At 35.5% G+C, this 24,391-nt stretch overlaps 1 protein-coding gene across 5 annotated transcripts in view; it reads left to right on the forward strand.

The window, feature by feature from the left end:
* The window catches only part of Dhc98D (Dynein heavy chain at 89D), a 608,487-nt gene that overhangs the window by 293,169 nt on the left and 290,927 nt on the right, over nucleotides 1-24,391 (forward strand). For all 5 annotated transcript variants that reach the window (XM_081742517.1, XM_081742516.1, XM_081742518.1 and 2 more), the window contains exons 40-45: nucleotides 3,573-3,731; nucleotides 5,650-5,904; nucleotides 9,046-9,300; nucleotides 14,068-14,287; nucleotides 21,988-22,175; nucleotides 23,672-23,764. In XM_081742517.1, the coding sequence (XP_081598643.1) occupies nucleotides 3,573-3,731; nucleotides 5,650-5,904; nucleotides 9,046-9,300; nucleotides 14,068-14,287; nucleotides 21,988-22,175; nucleotides 23,672-23,764 (1,170 nt within the window). The remainder of the gene's footprint in view (nucleotides 1-3,572; nucleotides 3,732-5,649; nucleotides 5,905-9,045; nucleotides 9,301-14,067; nucleotides 14,288-21,987; nucleotides 22,176-23,671; nucleotides 23,765-24,391) is intronic.

The following is a 24,391-nucleotide window of genomic DNA, read 5'->3' on the forward strand; positions in this document are numbered from 1 at the left end:
CGCTCGGGCTCGCGCTCATCTCTCTGGACTGGGCTCGCACTCACTCGCGCTCGCGCTCACCAGTCTCAACTGGACTCGCGATCACTAGCGCTCGCGATCACTTCTCCCAACTGGGCTCGCGCTCACTCGCGCTCGCACTCACTAATTTTATCTGGGCTTGCACTCACTCGGGCTCGCGCTCATGTCTCTCGACTGGGCTCGCATTCACTCGCGCTCGCGATCACTTCTCTCAACTGAGCTCGCACTCACTCGCGCTCGCGCTCACTCGGGCTCGCGATCACTTCTCCCAACTGGGCTTGCGCTCACTCGGGCTCGCGATCACTTGTGTTAACTGAGCTTGCGCTCACTCGGGCTCGCGCTCACTAATCTCAACTGGGCTCGGGCTCACTCGGGCTCGCGCTCAATTATTGAGCCCGAGCCCGGTTGAGCGTGAGTGCCGAGCTCACGAGCGTCGGGCTCGCGAGTTTGGACACCTATGATCTGGTGTGGTCCAAGTCTTTATGAACGTTGCGTGTAGTCTTCATGTAAGATTTTTGGATGTTGGAAGGTTCACGAATCTAATGGGTTGTCATTACTTTTCTTATGCAGACTTTCATTCCCAAACAAAATCGTTATTGACTACAGGTACAATTTGCCTCGTTAGAGTCTACATTGATTTTTGGGGGGGTGGGGTGGAGGGGGGAGGGAAACATTTTATTTCTTGATTTGCATTTACGTTCTCCGTTAGCAGTAAAGCTTTAGAAGACGAAACCTACTGTGGGAGCTTCATCTCTGTAGTGGGTTCGAAGCTTTCTGACCTGGAACCGAACTCAAGAGCTCAAGCACCAAAGACACGTTCTAGCCACTATATCAGCGAAGATGGCAAGGGATAGAAGGAGGAAAGTGATTGTTGTGATTTTAAAACCTGTTATCAATTTACAATCATGAAGTCATTTGGTAACCTTTCAGGTTTTGAGGTTGACATTGATATAGTACACACTACGTCATTTAAATAAATATTCCATTTAATGTATTGTACGCAAATATTGATTAATACTCAGATTAAGCATAAACAACAAAACAAAAAAACAATAACACAAAGATAAACATTTTTCTGTCCATACAAATTATTCATAAAACATTCCCTGATTACGGTCCATCTGACATCATGATCATTCGATTGATTCACTTGAGAGAACGTTTAGAGTATAGACTGGATCTTGTAATTATATTCATACAAGCAAGAGCGTTCACCGTCGTAGTTCCAACTAGGTTCTATTAATATCTGCCCCTTTCTGTAGGCATTGTTTGGAATCTTCAATATTTACGGTATGATGAACTGACAAAACAGTAATGATATGCAGGATCTTTGATTTCAGATGATTCAAATTGACAAGTTATGTAAAGGGTGTGTGAGGGAGGAAAAATGAAAAAAAAAAAAAACTCCACCTACACACAAGCCGTCAAAAGAGTGAAAGTGGGGAATTCAGCTCGTATGACAGATACTTGACTCGGACGGCTGTCCTTTGAAGTATAAGTTCATTGGGGGTACAAGAGAAATTTACGATGAATTTCTATAAAAAGAAGAGAGACAAGGTTTGGGATAGGAATATTGAGTTAGGAAAGGAATACCTTCATTATGGCGTCCGGGCGTGCGTCAGATTCTCCTTGGTGTCCTGGTCTCCGGCTTCTCGCTCTCTTTCTCTCTCTCTGGTCAGGATCTGGTCTACTGGCAAGATGCAACGGCCATCTGCCGGTTCGAGGTAGGATTCCAAAGCAACTCCAATCGCAGCTCCGAATCCAACTCCAACTCTGAATCGCAACTCCCCGAGGCGGAAGTATCCAGGCCTATTTATGAAAAGCCCCCGGGCTCGGCGGCTATTCTAGATGACCTCAGAAGCGAGTCCCAGACGTCATGGTAGGTGTGGTTAAGGTGTTGGGAGGAGTCAGGAAGGTGTCTCTCGTAACTTTATTACAAAACAGTGAAGACAATTACATAAAACGCATTACATCCACAAAATGCTGATACAGCAAAACATCAATCAGTAGGTTACTGGCTTTTCAGAGCGCAAGTTCGTAACACACTTATTTCTCGTTTGTAATTATAATCGTATAATAGAAGGTCTCTGTCCTTTCCAGAAACACACCGAAACTTCACAAAACATAAATAAAATAAACAAAAACAGGTAGCCCACATCATTGTCCGATGATAAAAGACATACGCATGAAATCAATAAATCAATAATAACAGTCTTCGATGTGAGCCCCGACACAAACAGACTGATTCCTTTACAGTTACATGAGCCACTCATGTTTTAGCATCATGCAGGCAGTAGTTGCAAGATGCAAGTTTTGGTTATCTACACTTACTTCAATTCTTTTTACATCGCCTGTTGACATGCTAGGCCTATTACCTCGGTGTAAATCTAGTATATTTTCATATTTTCAGTGTCTTTAAACTTTGTAAACCAACAATTGATACTTGTCACATCTAGTGAGTGTTTTTTTCACTCCTTTGTAAATAACGTTTGTGAAATCATTGACGATTTAAATTCAGGTTTAGAGTTTAGATTTCTGGGTTGTCGGCATCTAAGGCCATTTAGCTCGTCACGTATATGGGGGATGACGTCCCGCGGCGAGCACACTATCCGATGAAAGGGAAGGAAGAAAGGATGGGGGAAGGAAGGAAGCGGCCTGGGACCATTATGTTAGATACCATCCCGGCATTTGTCAGATGTGAGTGAGGGAAATCCAGGAAAAACCTCACTCAAGATGGCTGGCCTGAAAAAGCTGTTACACTTTTTCGACCGAGTGGCTCCACCGGGAATCGAACCCGGGACCACGATTTAAATTCAGTAAAGAATATTACATACCACCTTGCTTTTTTATGAACAGATGTAAGTTTGGTAAAGTACATATTCCATGAAGAAAGAAGTGAATTTTCATAGCGACGTGATTTTAGTAAATCTCGTGTTATCAGCCAGGTGAATGTATTGACATCTGACGTTTCGAATGCAAACATTGCATTCATCTTCAGAAACTGTGATGAAGAGACCAAAGATATGGGCGTGTATATATGGTGATTAAGGGCAGAGCTATGAATGGGGGTTTGTTATTGGCTGAGGGAAATGCTGGCTTCTGATTGGCTGAGGGATGCTGGCTCCTGATTGGCTGTTGTTGTGACTGCGAGAAATGGCTTTGTTGAACTTTTTTTTTTTTTTTTTTTTTTTTTGTTCTTGAAAAGAGCCGATCAGATAGGGCTGAGTTGAAATCCATTGCCTCTATTGAGACTCGCCCTTTCCCGTGAGATAGCTATGGCTTCCTTTATTGTTCTGTCCCAAAAATTGCTGCACTTGGCTACTATGGTGGTATTTGTAAAATCAATTCTGTGTTCAAGCTCTAGGCTATAATCTGCAAGTCTCTGCTCTAGGCTCTGCTACATATTCCATGAGACAAATCAGGTAATGTGAAGCACAGTGTTGCTAAGTGAAGAAAGAAAAATTTTAAGAGATTTTAATACATTTTAAAAGTTCTCCCCAGAAGGAAGTTCTATGTATATGAAATTTAATTCATTTTACTTGTATAATTTTCAGGTGGACAAGGTTATTCAATTTTACGAAGTCATGATGACTAGACATTCAACAATGGTTGTTGGACCAACAAGTGGTGGTAAAACGGTTGTAATACGCACTCTATGCAGTGCACAAATTTCACTTGGAATTCCAACGAAGCTTTTTATAATGAATCCCAAGGTGAGTGAATGGTTCTTAATTCAGAGAAATATTAAAGGAAAGCAAAAGTGCTTTGAGAAAAATGAAAGTATAATTATGGTTTGTTACTTTTTCTTCTGTTTTAAATCACATACACGTGACATTCTCTTGTCAGTGTAGATTTACAAGATGACTACGGATTTTTACGAGGGAAAGTAAAAAAGTAAAGGGACTTTCGAGACAAGGTATATTTATTCTAATGATAAGAAACTGAAACATACATTAGTTTTCTACATAATCTCCCTACACTTCAACGCACTTTTCCCAACGTTTCACAAGTTTATTATTATTATTATTATTATTATTATTATTATTATTCCGACGTGGAAAAAAAGTTTTTCGGTTGCACCTGTAACCAATTTTGCACCGCATCAATGACTTCTGCATCGGTTGGACCTAATTACAGGTTTCAGTTTAGTTCGCAACACATCACAATAGTTCTCACTGTTCACAGTTTCGCCTCATGAGGTGAAATGAACGGCTACCACATCTTCCATGTCCCAGAATAGTGTTAGCATAATCTTACCTGCTGATGGTTGATTTAAATTTCTTACTTCCATTCGTAAATTTCTTGTTTCGCGATAAACAGCTGTCACCATACTGTGCTTGCGTTCGACGAATAATTTCCGCAGGTTTAATACTTTCCGCAAACAAAAAGCGAATGACTGCTCTCATTTCCTCCTTGGTAAGATCAATGCTGGATACTAGCAGTGTTACCAAACGCTAGTGCGAGAATTTGCAGGTCCCTTTACTTTTTGACTTTTCCTCGTACATTACATATTTTCCCCTTGTATTTAGAGGATTGTTAAATATTATAAAATAAATGATCCATCAAGGACTGTCATAAAAATACTTTGAGGAGTATTCCACATTGATTTACACTTTCTTCATCCCATGCACCTACGGTCCACCAACTTGACCGCTGTGGGATAGAACATAACAAATCTGTCATCTTGATGACAGCACAAGACAGAGGAGCATAATATCGGTGAATCAATATGCATTTCTCCCCATGGCCGCCATTATGTAAGCGGGCATTATGGAGAGCGATTAGCAGGGGCAGCGCTAAAGGACTTAGTTTCTGTCGAACCAGAGTAGAACAACTGCTGGTTTCAAAGACAATTAATTGAGAGTATGCGGCGTCACGAGCAACCTTTACAACTGGATGAGTGGCTGGAAACGGGGTCACATCAGAAAGGAAACCAATTTCAGAAGGAAAGTGACAACGCCATTCAACATCTTGCGAGTTGAGTGACTTATTCAGGAGAAGGGTGCTTTATACGTATTATCCGAAATGTAAGCGGTTTATTCCTCTAATTACTCGTCTACCTACGGACTTGGCCCTTTCTTATTATTACCTGTTGAAGGTGTTTACACAGACATAATTTCACTGAATTCGAAAATGTGCAAACACCTGTCCTGGGTGCGATATACTCAGAAGACCCTAGAGAAGTTATCACTAGCCCAAGTGCATAATATTAAAAGAAAATTGAAAGATTACATAGAGAAAGTGGAAATACCTATTGAGATGAAACCTTTGCAATTACTTGCTAACGAAATAAAGTGTAAATCAATATAGAACGCCTTTTGTATTTTTCTAGATTTCTTAATAAACAGGTAGTATTTTATATAATTGTTTATCAGTATTTGATACCCTTTTAATATAAATTGTGCGGTGACTAAACATAGTAATTATTCTTACTTCTCTTATAGTACTCACGAATATTATAATGTTGAAGGAGGTCTCTTGTTATTTGTTTTAATGTACGTTAAAACATGTAGTTTATAAACGTGGATTGTAGGGTTAAAGTTGAGAATAATTTCAGTGTAATCGTAAAATTATATTTACAATTCTTAATATTTTGATTATATATTTATTTATATTACATTCTCATTATAGGCTTGCACAGTATTTGAATTGTACGGAGTTTTAGATCCTGCCACACGAGACTGGACAGATGGTTTGCTTTCTTGCATATTCCGAGACATCAACAAGCCAACGGAAAAACTTGAAAAAAGATATATCGTATTTGATGGTGATGTAGATGCACTATGGATTGAGAATATGAATTCTGTAATGGATGATAACAAGCTACTGACATTAGCAAATGGAGAACGTATTAATTTGCAGCCTTACTGTGCCCTATTATTCGAGGTACGTCGTGTATTTCAGTATGCGATTATCAGTATTCTGGATTTATTATTATACTTTTTATTATAGTATGTTTCATAATTTCTTTTAACATTTGAGAGATGATTTTAATCACCAACATAAGCAAGAAAGTCCATGTGAAGAAGGTTAAACATTGTATACTTTTCTGAGCTACGACCCTTATAAGATGTGTGAGAACATAATTTTAGACTGCATAGCACAAACGCTGATGACTAGGCAAAGCAGTGTAGGAAGTGCTACAGAAAGTCATAAAAGCCAAAGCCATACTCAGAAGTAAATTGGGAGTTCAATTACTTTTGGTACGACCCGCTTTTTAGCAAGCCGTATCATTGAAATGAATAAATAATCGTAAATATATATATTATTGTTGAATATTAAAATTTTGTTTACTTTTGTACATCTAATATTGAACCGTGTCAAAAGTGTACAAGGGTATACATTGATGGGAATTTTATTTTCAGTTCCGATATATATAGTAGTTTAATTCGTGTATGGAAGTGGGTAGTGCTGTATGAATATATTTAAATGATCAGTTGGGGGTTGTATAGTTATAGAGTGGTCGTGATGTGCCATATGCATACATTGTACTGATATGTTTGATAAATATAAATAATTATCAATTGCATTATTGGTTATTTGGAATATAGGATGCCATTTTATACAGTAACAGAAACAGGACTACCTAGGGTCCCGTATAAGGAAAATATAAACTTCCAAATCTTACGTAAATAAATAGGACACCTAGTCCATTTAATAGGAATATTTACAATGTAAATAAATCCAATTTACATCCCTATTTCACTTGAGTGTTAAAATGATAAAAATTTTAATTGATAAGGTACTTGACAAAATTTGTAATACAATTAATAGCTATAGGAAAAGGAAGTATTCATAATTTGTAAAATTTTGCAAACAAAATCAAGAGTGAAACTTACTTGTTGTGCAATGAAATAGGAGTAACGCTGATCGCCATATTTGGATCATGTGACCTACGAAATAAATAATAATTTAGGATAGTGAAATTGAAATAGAGGTGAAGATGGGTTCTTTTAATGAAAAGAGAGAATTTAAATATTATAATAACAATAAATTATATTTTAGAAATTATTATATTATTATTATATGTATGCTGTTCGCCTCACTACGTGGAGTGAGTGTAGTTAAAAGAAGATGGTGTAAGTACGAAGTCCACCGTGTAATCAAAGGCCCGGAAATTTGATCAATTAACATTAAAACGTAAATTTATCAACGAAACCTTATATAAATTAACAATTTGAACATTAAATAGTATTTGGCAAAATAAGGGCCAGGTGGACAATGTAGGTAATTTGTTAAAATTGAGGAAAATCCGATAGCCAAGAATGAAACGAAGAATCGCCATTTTGATAACTTTTCGGTGACAGACTTTCATTTCATTAAGAATGAACTAAAGTAATTTCATCCAAGTTTTTTTTTTTTTTTTTTTTTTTTGTTATATGTGTTCTTCTTATTATATAAGATTAATTATAGTTTATGTGCTATCATGAGTAATTAGTTTAGTCTCGCATAGTTATATATATCTGGACAGATTATGAGGGGCATCTTCAAATTCTTTTCCTTAAACTATAATCCTATGAATCCTGTTTCTGTTATAGTAGAAAGAAAAAGAAACTATGGCATATTACTTAGCATGGTCATTTTTATGTAAAAATAATTAATTCAGGAAAGTAACTATAGTGATACGAGTTAACTATTGCATACCAAATGATTATTGCAGGATGAGAGAATCTTAGAAATGGTAGGGCGGAATATAGCAATTTTAGATATTATTAAGAAGAGGAGGAGAAACTGGTCGGGACATTGGCTAAGAAGGAACTGTATCATGAGGAACATGCTAGAGCAGGCATGTCAAACTCGCGGCCCACATTGCCTCTGAATGCGGCCCGGTATGTCTTACTATTTATTTTGCATAAATAAATAAATTAATAAATTAAAAGAAGGAAACGAACAGCCTTCGTACTGAAAAATTGACATCAACTATGTACGCGTTATATATATATATATATCGTAACATGCGGCCCGCTGACATCTCAAATAATTTTTAAATGGCCCCATATAAGAAATCAGTTTGACATACCTGTGCTAGAGGGTATGTGACAAGAAAGAAAGGGGGGGGCGAAGGAGATTACAATTAATGGACGATATAAAACGAAAAATCGTACGTGAAGACGAAGAGGTTAGCAGAAGACTGTGGAGCATGGAAGTTTCTCAGTTGCGGCAATGACCTGCCAATAATGGCAGAATACCTATTATGATGGTGATGGTGTTCCTGTTAGATATTTTTTTCTATTTTATTTCATCCTTTAAGCTTTTTCGCGACCTTTTTTAAAGTTTTTAGTTTTTTTTTCAACCTCTTAATTTATAGCACTTCTTTGAACTACTTTTTTTTTTTTTTTTTTTTTTTGTAGAACTATTGTTTTGAATTTTTAATGTACAGCGTGCATTTCCCATTGGCTCTTTCGTGACGGGATCAAATATCCTAACTGTTGATTATTCCTTTTTGTGGAGGATTACACATAAAGATTACATTTACCCCCATCATTTTATTTACCGCATTGAGATCTTTCTGTTGATGTATGTACCATCTTTTGACAAAATATTTTCCATTAAATGCAAAAAATATTGTAGAATCTACTCTTGTAGCTTTCTCGCGACCTGTCTTTCATTTTTCTATTCGCACCCTTTGTTGTTTTATTTTGTCATTTTATCTTATTATTGCCTTTTTTTTTTTTTTTTTTTTTTTTTTTTTTTTTTTTTTTTACTTTTGGGAGTTTTCTTGAGAGAAGCATCTGTTGGTCACTGGCCATTTCGTGACGAGAACAAAAGCCTCGACACTGGCGTCTCCATTAAACAAATAATTAATCTATCGCGTAGTGCAGTAGTGCATAGATTTCCTTCATTACCAGATCATGCCCAATATTTCTTTAGTAAGTTTTTTTCTATCATTCTGTCCTTTTTTTCTTTTCTTATCTTACAAATCTAACTTAAAACAGACTTTTCCTTTGTCGATCTTCAGAAGTTTAAATGTATGAACATGAATGTATGTTTTAGTAATGCATTCAACCATTTTTTTTTTCTTCACAGGTTGGTGATTTGCAGTATGCTTCTCCTGCTACTGTATCACGGGCTGGTATGGTCTACGTAGATCCTAAAGATTTGAGTTATAGACCGTATTGGGACAAATGGGTGAAAACAAGACCCGAAGATCAAAGGACTGAGCTGGTGGATTACTTTGAGAAGTACGTTATTCCAGCAGTGGAGTACATTTTTGATGGAACGATGGGGAACACTCAAGTAGAGAAACCGAAAGTTGTTGTGGGCCAGACAAATTTGAATATGGTTAGTAAGCAAAGAAGTTTCCTAATAAAATTTATATATATTAGTATACGAGGGTAAGTCAAAAATTATCCGCAATGTAGCTATAACTTTTCTTATATTGTTTATACTGTCATCTGTCCTCGGTTATTTTATTGTTATGCTGTTGTGGTCATGCTATGAAGATGTGTTCCTAATTCCTCCATTTGTGATAAACTCATTTGTGCATTATTTCTGGTGTAACCAGTTCAGACAATTTAGTTCCCTTTTTATTTTAAAAAGACTGCTATATTTACAACAGCCCTATGCATTCTCGCACGGATAGCAACATACAGCAGACGAAAAGACTGACGGCCTTGGCAACCAACGGCAGCCAATCATAGCCCTACCTGCGATTACATCATCTAATAGGCGTAGCTCGCGCAAATAGCGAGAACAAGAGAGAATCCGCGGGAAGCAATCACCATTGGGCGCGCAAACTCTCACGGAAGAACAAGATGTAGTAAAAGCTGCACCAATGGATTGATTTGAAAATTATAGTAAATTCGTATCTGTTGTCATCTACGACAATTTAGATTAACAATACATTCTTATTAATATAGAAAAACCTGTTCATGATAAAGAATATGTAAGTATGTTATTTTAGTAAATATCAGCTTCTATTCCTGTGTATCATTTACTGTAATTGCGTCTATAAGGTTATGCCTCATGTTCTTTGCCTTGTGTGTATGGTGCAATATATTGATACAAATGCAATTTTAGAGAGTTTAATTAAATGTTCAATGATGCTGAAATCTTGTTTCGTTTATCAAGCCAAAGTCATTACTCGAATTTTCTTCTATGTGTAGTTAGCGGTGGAAGAAGATATGATTTTGTGATAACTTGTTTCTTCGTTAACGCTCGGAAGAAAAGTTCAATTAATGGCTATCTAACGTGATGTTTGCTCTACTTGGATTACCACCTTATGGAGTAAACGCCACACATTTGTCTTCCTTTTGTTGCAGATAGATCATGCCCGTTCCATTAGAAGTTCGCGCCAAAGAGGAATAACAAGCAGTGATCCGGTTTTTGTGGTCGGGAGGTGTATCACGAAACATGACTAATTTCCAGACAATGTGCCACTTCATCAATAGTCACTCGTCTGTCTAACAGAACCATGTCACGTTCACGCTTAATGTTATTATCATTTGTAACCGTAGATGGTCGTTCTACTTTTTCCTCGTGCGCGTAACACTTGTGCGGCCATTTTTGAATTTTTCAATTCATTCATAGACACTCCGTTGCGGCAAGACACTGTCCCTTTATTGTGTCGAAAGTCTTTGATGGATTGCGGCCCCTGATATACCTTTCGACCACAAAAACCGAATATCACTGCTTGTTGTTCCTCTTTGGGACCAACTTCTATTGGAGCGACCGTGATCTATCTGCAACAAAAGGAAAACAAATGAAGGATTTCGAGTCAAATTTCATAGCATGACCCCAACAGTATAACAATAAAATAAAAGGGGAAAGAAGTCAGTATGAACAATGTAAGAAAAGTTAGAGCTACATTGCTGATAATTTTTGACTTACCCTCGTATATTGGGATGTTTTATTTATTGTTCTAGCTTTTTCATGACCTGTTTAAAGACTTCGTTATATTGTTATTCTTCGTGCATATATTCAGTTTATACTTTTCTAGAAGTCTTATTTTTGGTCATTGCCTTTAATTTTATTTTTTTATTTTTATTTTTATTTATTTATTTTTTTTTTTTAAAGAAAGAGAAGGATATGTCGCCCATTGTGACTTGGGTAAATAGCTTCCGTGCAGACGTCCTCATTAAATACATCAATCAATCAATTAAATAGAATACTGAGAAGTTCTATACTATGAACTTCGAAAAAATATTTCCTATCTAGCATTTCGTTAAGCTTTATTAACACAGGGCGTCCATCGGTCACGAAAGTCGCGAATGTCACGAAAAAGTCACGAAATAGAAAATGGTCATGAAAGTCACGAAATTTAGCTTTTGGGTCACGTTTTTTTTTTTTTTTTTTTTTTTTTTTTTTTTTTTTTTTTTTTTAACTGTACGCATGTAAGTACAGATTGGAAAATTTTGTTGTATAAAACGTCAAAATTCATCACCAAAAATGTCTATGGTCGGGTTTAGACGTTACCAAATCGCAAGCAAAGTACTTGTCTATCGCATGGATGAAAATTCGACCTAATTCGCTCTTGAAAATGTTAGGAAATTTTATGATTTGGTAGAGGAAAGGTCACGAAATTTCATTTTGGAATATTAGTAGACACCCTGTAACATTATACAGGGTCTTGTAGAGCAATACTGTGTATATATTTCAGATAGTATGTGTTTATATTTCAAATAATATTTATTTATTTATGTCCACTTTTATGGTACTTTGGTATGAAATTAGTGTTCTTGTGTAGACAACTTGTTTGCGCATTTTTTTTGTGTATGTGAATCTTATTTTTTTATTATTTACTTATTTAATCCCCGCGGTTATACTCTGTAAGCTAAAGGAGATGAATGTTAATGAAGGGGAATGCTTTTAAAATAATTTGGTGGAAAGAGCATGTGAGAAGAAACAAAAGAACATCAAGAAAAAATCACGTACACGATGTTGTCCACTACAAATTCTCATGGCCCAAAATCGAATTAAGAGATCCCTCTCACCATAGGTGAGCGTTCTACCACTGAGTCACCGTACCCTCTTTCTTGTGCGTTGTTTCAGATTTGATATCCGCTGGAGTACACAATTCTAGTGTTGAACCAACGTCGTGAGGTCATTGTGAAACTATTGTATTTAGAGAAGGGGATATGGTGCAGCGGTGGTTCAGTGGTAGGGCGCTACCTTTGTTGCAACAGGACCCTGGTTCGATTTGAGGCTATGTGAGTTTTTAACGGACAACATAATGTCTACAGATTTTCTCGAAGCTCTTTCACACTCACACGGTTCTTTCAAAATATTTTACATTTCCTAGTCATTCTCATTCTTCAGCCTACAAGTGTGAAATGTTAAACTGAAAATTTTATTTCATGTAAATGAACTCCGATCTGGAAATACAAGGTAATAGCCCAAACTGAAAATTTTATTTCGTGTAAATGAACTGTGATCTAGAAATACATTGTAATAGCCCTTTATAGGCTGTAACTTATGGGGGTTTACTTTGAGTATGAAGCTATATTGGAGTAATTCTGAATTCTGAAATTATTCTGAAATTACCTTCTTTCTTAGCGCCTGCTTTGATGTCAAATTTATCAAACTTTATAACATTTAAAATTTTACAGTTAAACAACATTGTAAATACATGCTGCTGATGTTCCTATTAAATCATTATTATTTAAAAAAAATGTGAAATACCATATTCTTATTGTTAAAACAATATTCTTGTTGTTAAAATGTAATTTATGAGGTCATTTTATACTACCCGTACATGCCAGACCAGTGTGTTCTTTCCTTTCTTTCCTTTTATAATACAATTTGTAATATATCGTAACAAGAACGCCAATAACACAATAATTATTGTTATTAAATGAAGACTATTAGTGTTTTATTGTTATTTTTGTAGATTGTTAAGAATATTAAGGCCTCAGAGAAAATTTAGGACTGCCTGAGATCTTAGTTTTTGGAAAAGAACGTGGTCTTTAGCAGTGCTGTAACAAATTTCTTTGAGGCCCTGGTGCAGGAGGATATTTGGAGAGCCCCCAATTATTGTGAAGATGTGATAGTTGAAGTTTGATTCCCTTGCCAGAATCCATAACATCCAGCCCCCTTGAATTGAGTTTTGTGTGTATATATACTATTATTCTCCGATTGGTTCTGCGACGTCTTCTTTCTTCGATACTCTTTGTCACAACACCATTGAAACAAAACAGGTTAGCTTACTAGATCTTTCAACTTCAAAAGAGATATTGAACTTGAAGTGTTGATAATTATCACAATAGTACATTGATGGTAATCGGTTTCACAGTCATTTCAATGATTGCATTTTGCATTTAAGGGCCCACCCAACCTGGTTATCAGAAAGATATATTTTGGGTCATACAATGCAAACTGTTTGATTCGTTTTAATATTTAAGTTATTTTTACTTTTTGAACATTACTTGCATTTAAACAGTGGGGGGGGGGGGGGAGGCATCAACACAAGTTTGCTATTAATCTGAAATTTTTACAAATCTCACACACAAAATGAATATAACAGGGTAATTTAATTATTCATTAGTAATATGAGCTTCAAACAGCAGGTGCGAGGTTCCTTCGTCCCGGAACCCCGGTGCTTTGCACCGCCTATTGTTACGACTCTGGTCTCCGGTGAGTGTATTCTTTCTTTCATTCGTGAAATTGGAATAGCTAACGTTCTCTGAGGTTTTTCTTTCTAGATCTTTTTAGTTATATGCTACTATTATTGCTTTTTTGTTATATATTTATATATTATTATATATTCTTTAATCATTAAGACATTTGTATTAATTTTTAAAGTGTTTTCTAGTATCTTATTTGTAGAATTTATGTGAGAAATACGCCTTTCAGAAGCTTTATTTAGATTTTTTTATGTGCAGCATGTGTCGGCAATTGGCCTTTTCATTTTTTTTTGGGGGGGGGGGAAGACAAAAACTTCGCTGCTGATGTCCCTATTAAATCACAATCAATCAGTCAGCCCTATTGGCATGCATCCCCATTTGCCCTTGTTGTCGGCGCCTTTAATATCGATTGTGATTCCCTATTTGCCTTTTCAAGAAGCCTTGATACTGATTACATTCCTGTGTTTATTTTTATTTCTTTTTAAAGGTTGCTCAATTGTGCTTTATGCTTGATGCTACTCTACCTCCAGTAGATGAATCGAATGTGCTGGTTGGCGAGGAACTTGAATGTTGCTTTATTCAGGCACTTTATTGGTCTTTGGGAGCAACGTTAGTGGCAGAGAGTCGACTTGTATTTGATGACTACATGAAGAAATCGTCAACTCTTCCAATCGTTGAAGATACGCCGGACAAACCTGCTATGGGAAGTACGTGTGTTATTAGCAATAACATTTTTTATTCTTCAACATGCAATCCATGAAGGAAAACAAGTTGTAGACTATTTTACTGCGGACGTATTCAGAATCTCAGCTTTATTTTGCAGGAAAGTGGGTTTAATACGTCTTTTTTTTTTATTTATTTATTTATTTATTTATTTATTTATTTATTTTGAACACGATGCGTCTCGATTGGATTACACATAATGATAAGATAATTGGCAACAGTGGATATAATAGATAACAAACACATTTTGCAATCGTAGTGGCATTTACCAACAATTTTCAGTTTTTTCGTAATAAATCTGTAGTCTAAATTTTAGATTCAAAATGAAAATAAAGATGTAGAATACACATTTACTTGCAGAATGAAGCTGAATGTCTGAAGATGTTCGCAGAAGTATAGATGGACAAAATATAAGGATTAATCGAAGAATCAATGTAAAGGAAAGGTAACTATTATATTTCCAAGTTGCATAAAAAATGAAATCAGCAACACTTTACTGACATGTTGTGCAAGAACAGAGACACATGATCTAGGAAGGATTTTAATCCTTCATGAGTGTCGATGTGAGTGAGGAAAGGGGAGAGGGATTTAGTATTAACCTTATGTTTATTAGCAGTTAGCAGAAATTTCATTTGAAAAATCCAGCTAACAAGAATTGCATAAAATATATCAGATAATTTTCTAAATACATGATATTTTTAGCTTCTGAATTTGACTGGTGTTTTCTATCTTCAATTTACCTTCACTTTTATCGATATATATAACACCCAACTTCTGTAATTTTTCTTAGAGAGTCTATCTCTTCTCTAGTTTCTATTTGTAATTTCTGTTGTCATTCATAGTGGAATTTCGCGTTAGTGAGCCATATAAACTAAATGACATCTTAGAACACACCAGACATACACTGATGCGAATTACGAACGAACTTTACGTCTAGCATCTGTTGACATACATTTTACATAATTTTCACGGAGATATCTGTAATAAGATAAATTCAATTTTTGGTATTCCATCTGCGTTTATTTATTTTAATTTATATTTCAAACACACTGAAAATGGAATGAAATGAAATCTTTGAGTTTTACGTCCCACGGTTTTCAAACACACTGACTGAGTTTATCGTCGGATTTCTGCTTTCTGTACTTAACAAGAAAAGAGTAAAACTCGAATGATAAACGCAGCCAGTGCGTTTGAAATGTAATTTAAAATAGATAAAACACGGATAGAATACCAAAAATCAAATTTTTGTTGAGACAATTTTGATTTTATTTGCTGAATCTCTCTAAACAACAACAACAACAACAACAACAACAACAACAACAACAACATCATCATCATCATCAACAACAACAACAACAACAACAACAAGAACAACAAGAACAATAACAACAAGGTTTCGCTACAAGGATGGGGAAGACTGTGTCATGATGTGGACTCTGGCATACGCTAAGACATTTTGATTTCCGTTTTTTGCAGAAAACTTCTTCTCCTGGAAGGTACTTTATGTAGCACGAAGGAATAAGGTTAGATAATTGGTTGATTTTCTTTACTGATTCTTTTCTCTTAATTAAATCTTGTATTCCTAAAATATATTCGCATGGGGGCCTTGGTTTGATCGAAGCTCGCACTGGACAAACACCGTGTGCGCGGGTTTTCTCGGAGTTCTCCCACTTTCTTTATTCCATTGTTTCCCGTTATCACCATCTCCCTTAGCTTAGCTGGCATAACCGTGAAACTTAAAGATTTCGTTTCTTAAAATATATTTGCTTGATGGTACGTCCGACATGCAACTGATTTTGATTGGTTACTTATCTTTCGCGATTCCCCATAAAAGTTCATCATAGTCTCGTATTTGTACATTAAGTTTAATATTAAAATCTATGTTTTGTCATTTTTCACATCATAGTATAGCCTGTTAGCTTTCCCATGACGTAATATGACGCAAATACTTATTGTCACTAGATTTTGAAAGTTTCTTCATGGCATAATAAATCCTTTTCAGCGCTGATCTTAAAGTCACTTTTTTGAGGCGGATGTGGGTTAAATTTAACATTTTTTTTTCATTAAGGGAGTTAGTGTTTTCTAAATGAAAACATCAGTTTTATTTATGTCGCTCTTATTTAATATTTTTCCATGAGCAGTTGTGAATTGAAGAATGTTCTAAATTAAAAATATATTACTTACAGTTCCGTCAAAAGTGAAGAGAAGTTTCTCTCTTTAATTTTAACTACAAGTACTAGATTTTCTCTATTCCACACTGAAACTCTTATATTTTATTTTTTACTTATTATTTTATTATTTTTCCATAGAATCACAATTCATTTTTTAAAAATTATTTTTAGACTATTTTCCTTGTACTCTGTACCATTTTGATGATAAGAACCACATAATAGGGTCAAAATTAAATAGACAAACTGTTCTTCATGTAATGGAATTGCGAGTATTGCATTTTTAATATAACATATTCTCTATCAGTGAGAGTAAAATACGAGTAACGATATTTCCAGCCAAGCATAAATAGTAAAAAATTTTGAAACAATATTTTGGTTTAATAAATATGTTACATAATTTATAATCGTAACATTTAAATGAATTGTTGTTGGTAATATCCAGATTATTGTGTATATTCACTCAATAACAAGAATAATACTTACCGTCCGTCTGTTTGAAATCTTCAATATTGCGTTTCGGGTTCGGGCGCAACTCATCTGGTATGTTCAGGAAAATACATAGTGTAAGAAGAACTAGATAAAAGCATCCTAGTCCTAAGTGTGAAAATTCTTGAAATGTAATGCGATACTTACACATAGAACACGTTCGATATCGTTGTACTTATCTTCTTTCTGCTATATTGTCGTGAATCAGAGTTAAGTCCGAACAAGAACTGAATTCCGACTGTGTTTTGCAGTTATCTTTACGACAGTTTTGTAATTATCTTCGTCCTGCCATATTCAGAGTTACTAATAAGTTTGAACAAAAATTTGGTTCCAATTAGGCTTTGTATTACCTTGCCGATAGCTTTGTTAATTATCTTGTTCCTGCTATATTGCCTGGAATTAAATGTTACCAAAAGTCTGGACAAGAACTAGATTCCGATTAGGCTTTGTAGTTATCTTGTGAATAGCTTTGTAGTTATCTTTTTGTCATGTTACCCAGAATTAGATGTTACCAGTAAGTCTCGACAAGAACTGGATTTCGATTAGGCTTTGTAGTTATCTTACTGATAGCTTTGTAGTTATCTTCTTCCTATCATATTTCCTGGAATTAGATGTTACCAGAAGTCTGGACAAGAACTAGATTCCGATTAGGCTTTGTAGTTATCTTGCGAATAGCATCGTAGTTATATTCTTGCCATATTACCTATAATTAGATGTTATCAGCAAGTCTGGACAAGAACTCTATTGATTAGGTTTTGTAGTTATCTTGCTAAATAGCTTCGTAGTTATCTTCTTTTTGCCATACTGCCTGAAGTCAGGGCCATAAGTAAGTCTGAACAAGAATTAGTTTCCGTTTAGGCTTTATAATTATCTTGCCAATAGCTTTGGAATTATCTTCTTCTTGCCATACTGCCCGATTTCAGGAGTACCAGCAGGCCCGCATTTAGGTAAGTGCTATTCTGTGCTCGAGCACAAGGCGGCAGATTTTAGGGGGCGACATAATTTTGGATTTTTTAAATCAAATGAAATGAAATCAGTTTTACGTCCTACGGCGGGGCTAAAGGAGACAGTGATGATGAGGTTGAATGAAATTGTGGAATGAAGAAAATGGGAGGAAACGGGAGAACTCCGAGAAAACCCAGAAACACGGTGTGTGTCCATCACAAAGCTCACTTGGCGCGAGGTAGAATCGAACCAAGGATGCCATGTACCAGAGGTGAACGCTCTACCACCGCGGCCCTCAATTTTTTTTTTAAAGATTCACAATAAAGTAATATTTAAAACTAACAACCCACAGAGTCTCACACAAGCACGAGAAAACATATCAATGTGTTTCAATCACTCTAATTACATTAGTTATTAATTAGCTAGCTTATCTGATTATCTTTAAAAAGTCATCCTCTCCCACCCCCACCCAAATGGGTGAAAATGAACTTCAACATAATGAAAACTGATACCGTTAAACTCAGCGACCTCGAAAACTATGAATTCAACACTAATATCTGTCATTTCCGATTACTTTTAAAATCTCGCCCCTCCCTAGGAAGTGGAATATGACCTTGAGTTGGATTAAAAATGTCACTATTCATTTCAGCGACCCCAAAAACTATGAATTCAATATTGGTCGTTTTCAGAGGGGGGCGGCAAATTATTTAGAGCAAAGGCGCACAAAATTTAAATACAGGCCTGAGTACCAGTAAGACTAGACAAGAACTGGAATCCGATTAGACTTTGTAGTTATCTTGCCGATAGCTTTGTAGTTATCTTGTTGTCATATTGCCTGAAGATAGAGTTAGCAGGAAATCTGGACAAAAACTGAATTCCGATTATAGATGGTTTTGTGAAATGTAGCAAATGTATGAAATAATTTAGTTACCGGCAAGTCTCAAGTTCACAGAATACGTATATAGATATCAAAAACAAAACCTACGCAACACAAAGAAAAAAAAAAAACAAGAAAAAGGAATCTTGCTACCTAACGATCTTTTCTATTCTAGGAGCTGTACGCAGTGAATCGGAAAAATAACGGAACTTTTTAAATTAAACAAAACGAAATAGGTATTTTACCAACTGAAGGTCTTTTTATTCAAAATAAATTCCTTCCACATCAATACACCGCTTGGCACGTTCAACAAATGCTAGCATAGAGTTTTTAATGTCCTTTTTCAGAATCGTCTCAATGACATTTGTCATGGCAGACTGAACGTGTGTAACATTGTCATAAAATGTTCCTTTCATGGCCAATTTTAATTTTGTAAATAGAAAATAGTCACACGGCAATAAACCAGGCAAATACGGAAGATGTGGAAGCACACAGATTTTTTTTTTTTTTTTTTTTTTTTTTAAGCCAAAAAGTCACGAACTGCGACGGTTCTGTGACATGGTGCATTGTCGTGCCATAAAGACTGTTACAGCCACACACACACACATCGCCATTTTCCTCTTCTTCAAACAATTATGCAACTGTAGATTATTTTAAGGTTCAGGATGTCGCTTTCCAGATCCTTCTGATGTGGTTTCCTGAATGTAGAAGGTGATCTTTGGTTTAGTACTCTCTTTCCTTCTTTTGGTGCTTATATAGAATCGATTGTGATTAACCTAATTTCAGTAGTTATATATATATATACTTTGAAGGAACGAATAACCTCACAAGAAACTGACGACGACTATATATAAAATATAGACCAGAGCATATGAGAAATATCACACAACATTAAAGCATCTTGAATTTAATACTGACAACACAGGCAACAACTATTCCTTAGAACCACAGGCGTGATTACCAACGCAGGACTCAACGCACCAGTATTTATATATAACAGGTTCGGCATTTTACTTCGCTCGAACTACTTATCTACAAGGCGGTTTCCTGCCATGGCATCACCGTGATTATATAATTATAAATTGACCTGGTTATCTATAGATGCTGACTTTTCAAGAATATATCCCATACTCAGTTCTGAACAAGACATTACTATAATATTCATCAGCCATGGTCATCATAACGGAATTTAAGGTGATTTAACTATCAATCGATCATTTTATCAATAAATTATTCAGAAATTTAGAAATGATATAAGGATGGGTAACAGCATATTGTATGGAGAGACTGAAGCAATTGGGGCACCCTGAAGCAATTGGGGCACCCTGAACTTATTTTACTCGTACATATTCGTTATCGTACACATTGCAAAATTATACTTAAAAATTCTCCACAACAACTTGAAAATTGTTATAGGAAAAGGTTTAATGGTTTCTAAATAACTTACAATGTAGTTGTATTATCTATAAAATCAACAAATCACTTAAACAGTGCCCGACACTCCGTAACTATGTATTTTTTAAGAACATTACATATTCAACGACGATAATTTTTATACTTTTTTCTTCTTGTTAACGTTAATTAGATTTCCGATTTACATTCTATTGAAATCAATACGTATTTAACATATTGTGCATATGAAATCATTCTAATTAACGATATAAATTTTATAAGACATATTTTGTGAATATTCAGTAGATTACACACGTTCAATTATAATAATTAATAAATCGTATAGATACAATATAGTATGGTACAAATATTTAAAATTTTACATTAAACAAAAGGCCATTTTATGATATTTCTTAGCGTAAAGAATCTCTGACATAAGATACTAAATTGAACATTTTCCTTATTTCTCCGTGACGGAGCTGCTTAAAGAGATGTCAGAGTTTATTTTTCTGTAATGGAACAAATCTAAAATTTGGTTCGTTATAAGACCAACTGCCTGGCGCTCGATTCTCGGGCCTTATACGAACGATTCGCTTCCACAAACGCTCCATTACACTCAGATAATATTCACCATTAACAATTTGACCCTGTGGAACGAACTCGTGAAGTATCGCGATTTTTGTTTTTCGGTCTGCCTGGCTTTGGGTCGTTTTCCAAGGACTCACGACCGTCCCGGAATCGCGTATACTACTCGGAACATACGTGTATGAGAGACCTTTGGAATCAAAAACAAATCAACATTCTCTTCTCACGTGACCTTTGAAAATGATTTTTCGCTTTCGGAGAATCTGGGGCTTCCATATAGCACTTTGGCGTTTTGTTTGCGGGTCGTAGTTGAAGCACTAAGTATAATCACCAGTTACAATCGATTCCAGGAGTGTTCCGTTCCGTCTGGCTGTTTTAATCAGGTCCTTGCAATGTTCAACGCGAGGAAGTTTTTAGTCGTTAGTTAAGGTATGCGGAATAAATCGAGCACCGACTTTCCGTTTCTTTAAATCCTTTGTCAAAATTTCATGAATCATGTCTTTCGTCGTATTTAATTCCTTCGCCATCCATTTCACACTCGAATTCACATAGCTGGCGATCATTTCACCCACTTGTTCCACCAACTCATCGCGATTTTTGTTTTTCGGCCTGCCTGGGTTTGGGTCGTTTTCCAAACAGGGGCGTCATTTAGGGAAGCAGGAGGGGCAATTGCCCCCCCCCCCCAAGAGTTTGAGGAATACATATACTTTAATCGATTGTCTACTAATATTCTAGTACAAAACATGAAAGTCTTATGTGGTGGCTCTTGCCTCCCTCAAGCGAAGTCTGAAATGACGCTTCTGTTTCCAAGGACTCACGACCGTCCCGGAATCGCGTATACGACTCGAACACACGTATATGAGATAAGCATTCATCACCATACACATGTTTCGTCATTTCCAATGTTTGTGTAAATGTTTTACCTAGCTTGAAACAAAATCTAATATTGGCTCTTTGCTCCGTCGTGTTTTTGTGACGAGGTGACACCAGATACACTCATTTTTCTTACTATAACTTGACACTCCGTTAATAGGTTCTCATGATTATGGTATCCTTTTCTTTAGCAAATATTCAGCTTTCTGATGATGAGTTGCTTCAATGAATGGAGCGAGTGGTTATCTGTAAAGACAGAAAGTTCTGTTACTTTTTTTGACATGCTGTGTAAATGCATCTTAATGCATTTGCTTTTGTATTCTTACGTGCAATGAAAATTTTTATGTTGTTTTAGGGAAACTTCCTTCTCAACACAAAACCTTGTATGACTATTATTATGACCTTCCAACGAACACATGGAAATCCTGGGATTCGCTTGTTCCAAAATACATTCATGATAGAACGATGACATTTGATAAGATCTTAGTTCCTACAGTGGATACTGTAAGAACAACTTGGTTATTACAAATTTTAAATATTAAGGTATGTCATGGTATATTATTTATTTTGTACTTTCTATATTTGTTATTTTAAAGTACAGCAAACTCTCGATTATTCGGAAGTAAGAAGTATGGCACACAAAAAGAAATTTTTCCAAATGTTTGCTTTGGTATCTGCTGAAGGTGCAGATTTATAATGTATGTACTGTGTACTGGCTGTGGGCTTGTGGTTGATACTCATAATGAATTTATTGTTATATTTTCTTATATTGAGGTCTAAATACGTAAGACTCGTCCTTCTCTTTCTCAACAATGAATCTTAAACCTGCCATGCGTCTTACTTCCTTAAAAACAGATTTACAGACAGCGATTGAATACCTGATGAAGCTAGGTAGTTTGAATGGATACCCAGCTTCATTATTAGATAATTGGTTAAGTGAGGTTAAAAGGAATTTAAGTTTCGATAAACCTAAAACCGACATGGAAGATAAAAAATGGTTTGGGTTGTCTATTTTTTCCAGATTGACAATTGCATTAAATATGATTTATAGACAATACGCTTTTCGTGCAGTCTTAAAACTCTCCAAAACTTCGAAAAAGAATATTACCCAATTTAAGAGTTATTACACGGATCCCAATGAGAAATCGGACATTTATGAAATAAAATGCAGTTACCATGGGAGTTACATAGGTAGAACGAAAAGAAATCTAAAAGTTCGAGTACAGGAGCATATTAGATATTCAAAAGCGGAAAATCCGATGTCAAGTTTATCGATACATTTAATAAAAACACAACACAGGATAGTAGATGCAAAAATTTTATTTCGAGCTAGAAATGAAGTAGAGAGACTGGTTTTAGAAAATTTATTCATTTAAAAAAAAGAAATTAAATTTAAACAAGGGGTGGTTGTGTGATGAATGGAGGGTGGTGATTACAAAATTTTCACAGCATTGGCATGATAATAAAAATAACTACATGAGTTGGCAACCTTCCAACAAGGAACAAGGCATTCAAATTGACTCCCCCATATTTTAGTTTGCATCAATTTCATTTGGAAATTATTGACGTATTTGACATGTTTCCATACAACACAGCTCTTCTCTTAGTAAGTCCGTTCCATTTTTATTCCTTGATGTTTCTGTTCTTTTTCTTCTTGTTTTTATCCTCCGTGACCAGGGGCGGATCTAGATGGTAAAAACTAGGGGAGGGGGGCAGCCAGAACCCAGACTATGATAGGTATATGATGAGGTCACTATAAACTTTGGAAAATACACAAATAATAGCTTAAATCATACTTATCGCCCTAAAAACTGTGATGATTAGGCTCCCCCGGTCCGGCCTAGATTCACCACTGTCTGTGACTAAGACTCCAGGAGAGAGTCGAAAGCTTGGAAGTCTAGAAAAAATTCAGGAATCAAAGAAATCTGTAATTAGAATGATACTTAGAATTTTCTGAGCGTTATTTTTCATTTAATCAATCAATCTTGCAAGTTACGATCTAATATTATACGTATTAATTAATTGTGTATTTTCTTCAGCTGAAACGTCCTGTTATTCTTGTGGGAGAGACTGGCACATCTAAAACAGCTACCATTGCGAACTTCTTGAGAGAATTAGATCCGAATCTTTTCGTAAGTTCTATTAGTTTATTAAATTACTTTTTTTTTTAAATATTTTATATCGTGCATAAACTAAATTCTTGTATAGATGATGATGTATGGGTTAATAATGTGAAATTTGTAGATTGTGGTATAAGTGAAATGTTTTACACTAAATTAAATGTCACAGATTAATACGTAAGTGTATTGAGCGGATTGAAAAAAAAAATGATCAATTCAACGTGAAAAGTCATGTTTATTTGAGGTGTTTATGTTAAATATTTAAGATAACAAAAAAAAAAAAGTCGATTATTTGTTTAGAGTTTTGAGATCTATTTTCAGTTTTTACATTTAAAATGTTACTAATTTTGTAAAAAAAAAAAAAAAAAAAAAAAAAAAAAAAGTTATAGGTACCAACTAAAGAATATATTTACATGGTAACTTTGAGTCTAGTAAGTTATATACTTCAGCGATCTCGTGGCCATGGATTCTTTTAGTGAATGCGGTTTTACTGGCAATCGGATCGTAACTAGGCCAACAGAAGTATTCACGCAGTAAAACCTATTTTGCCCAATTCCCAGATGTCGTCGCGTACTCATTGCCGAGATGAAGTGATTCTGACTCGCTTGCATATCGGGCTCTCTCATATCATACATTTTT

This window comes from Thermobia domestica, chromosome 16, assembly GCF_964235325.1.
Source record: "Thermobia domestica chromosome 16, izTheDome1.hap1.1, whole genome shotgun sequence".
NCBI lineage: Eukaryota > Metazoa > Arthropoda > Insecta > Zygentoma > Lepismatidae > Thermobia > Thermobia domestica.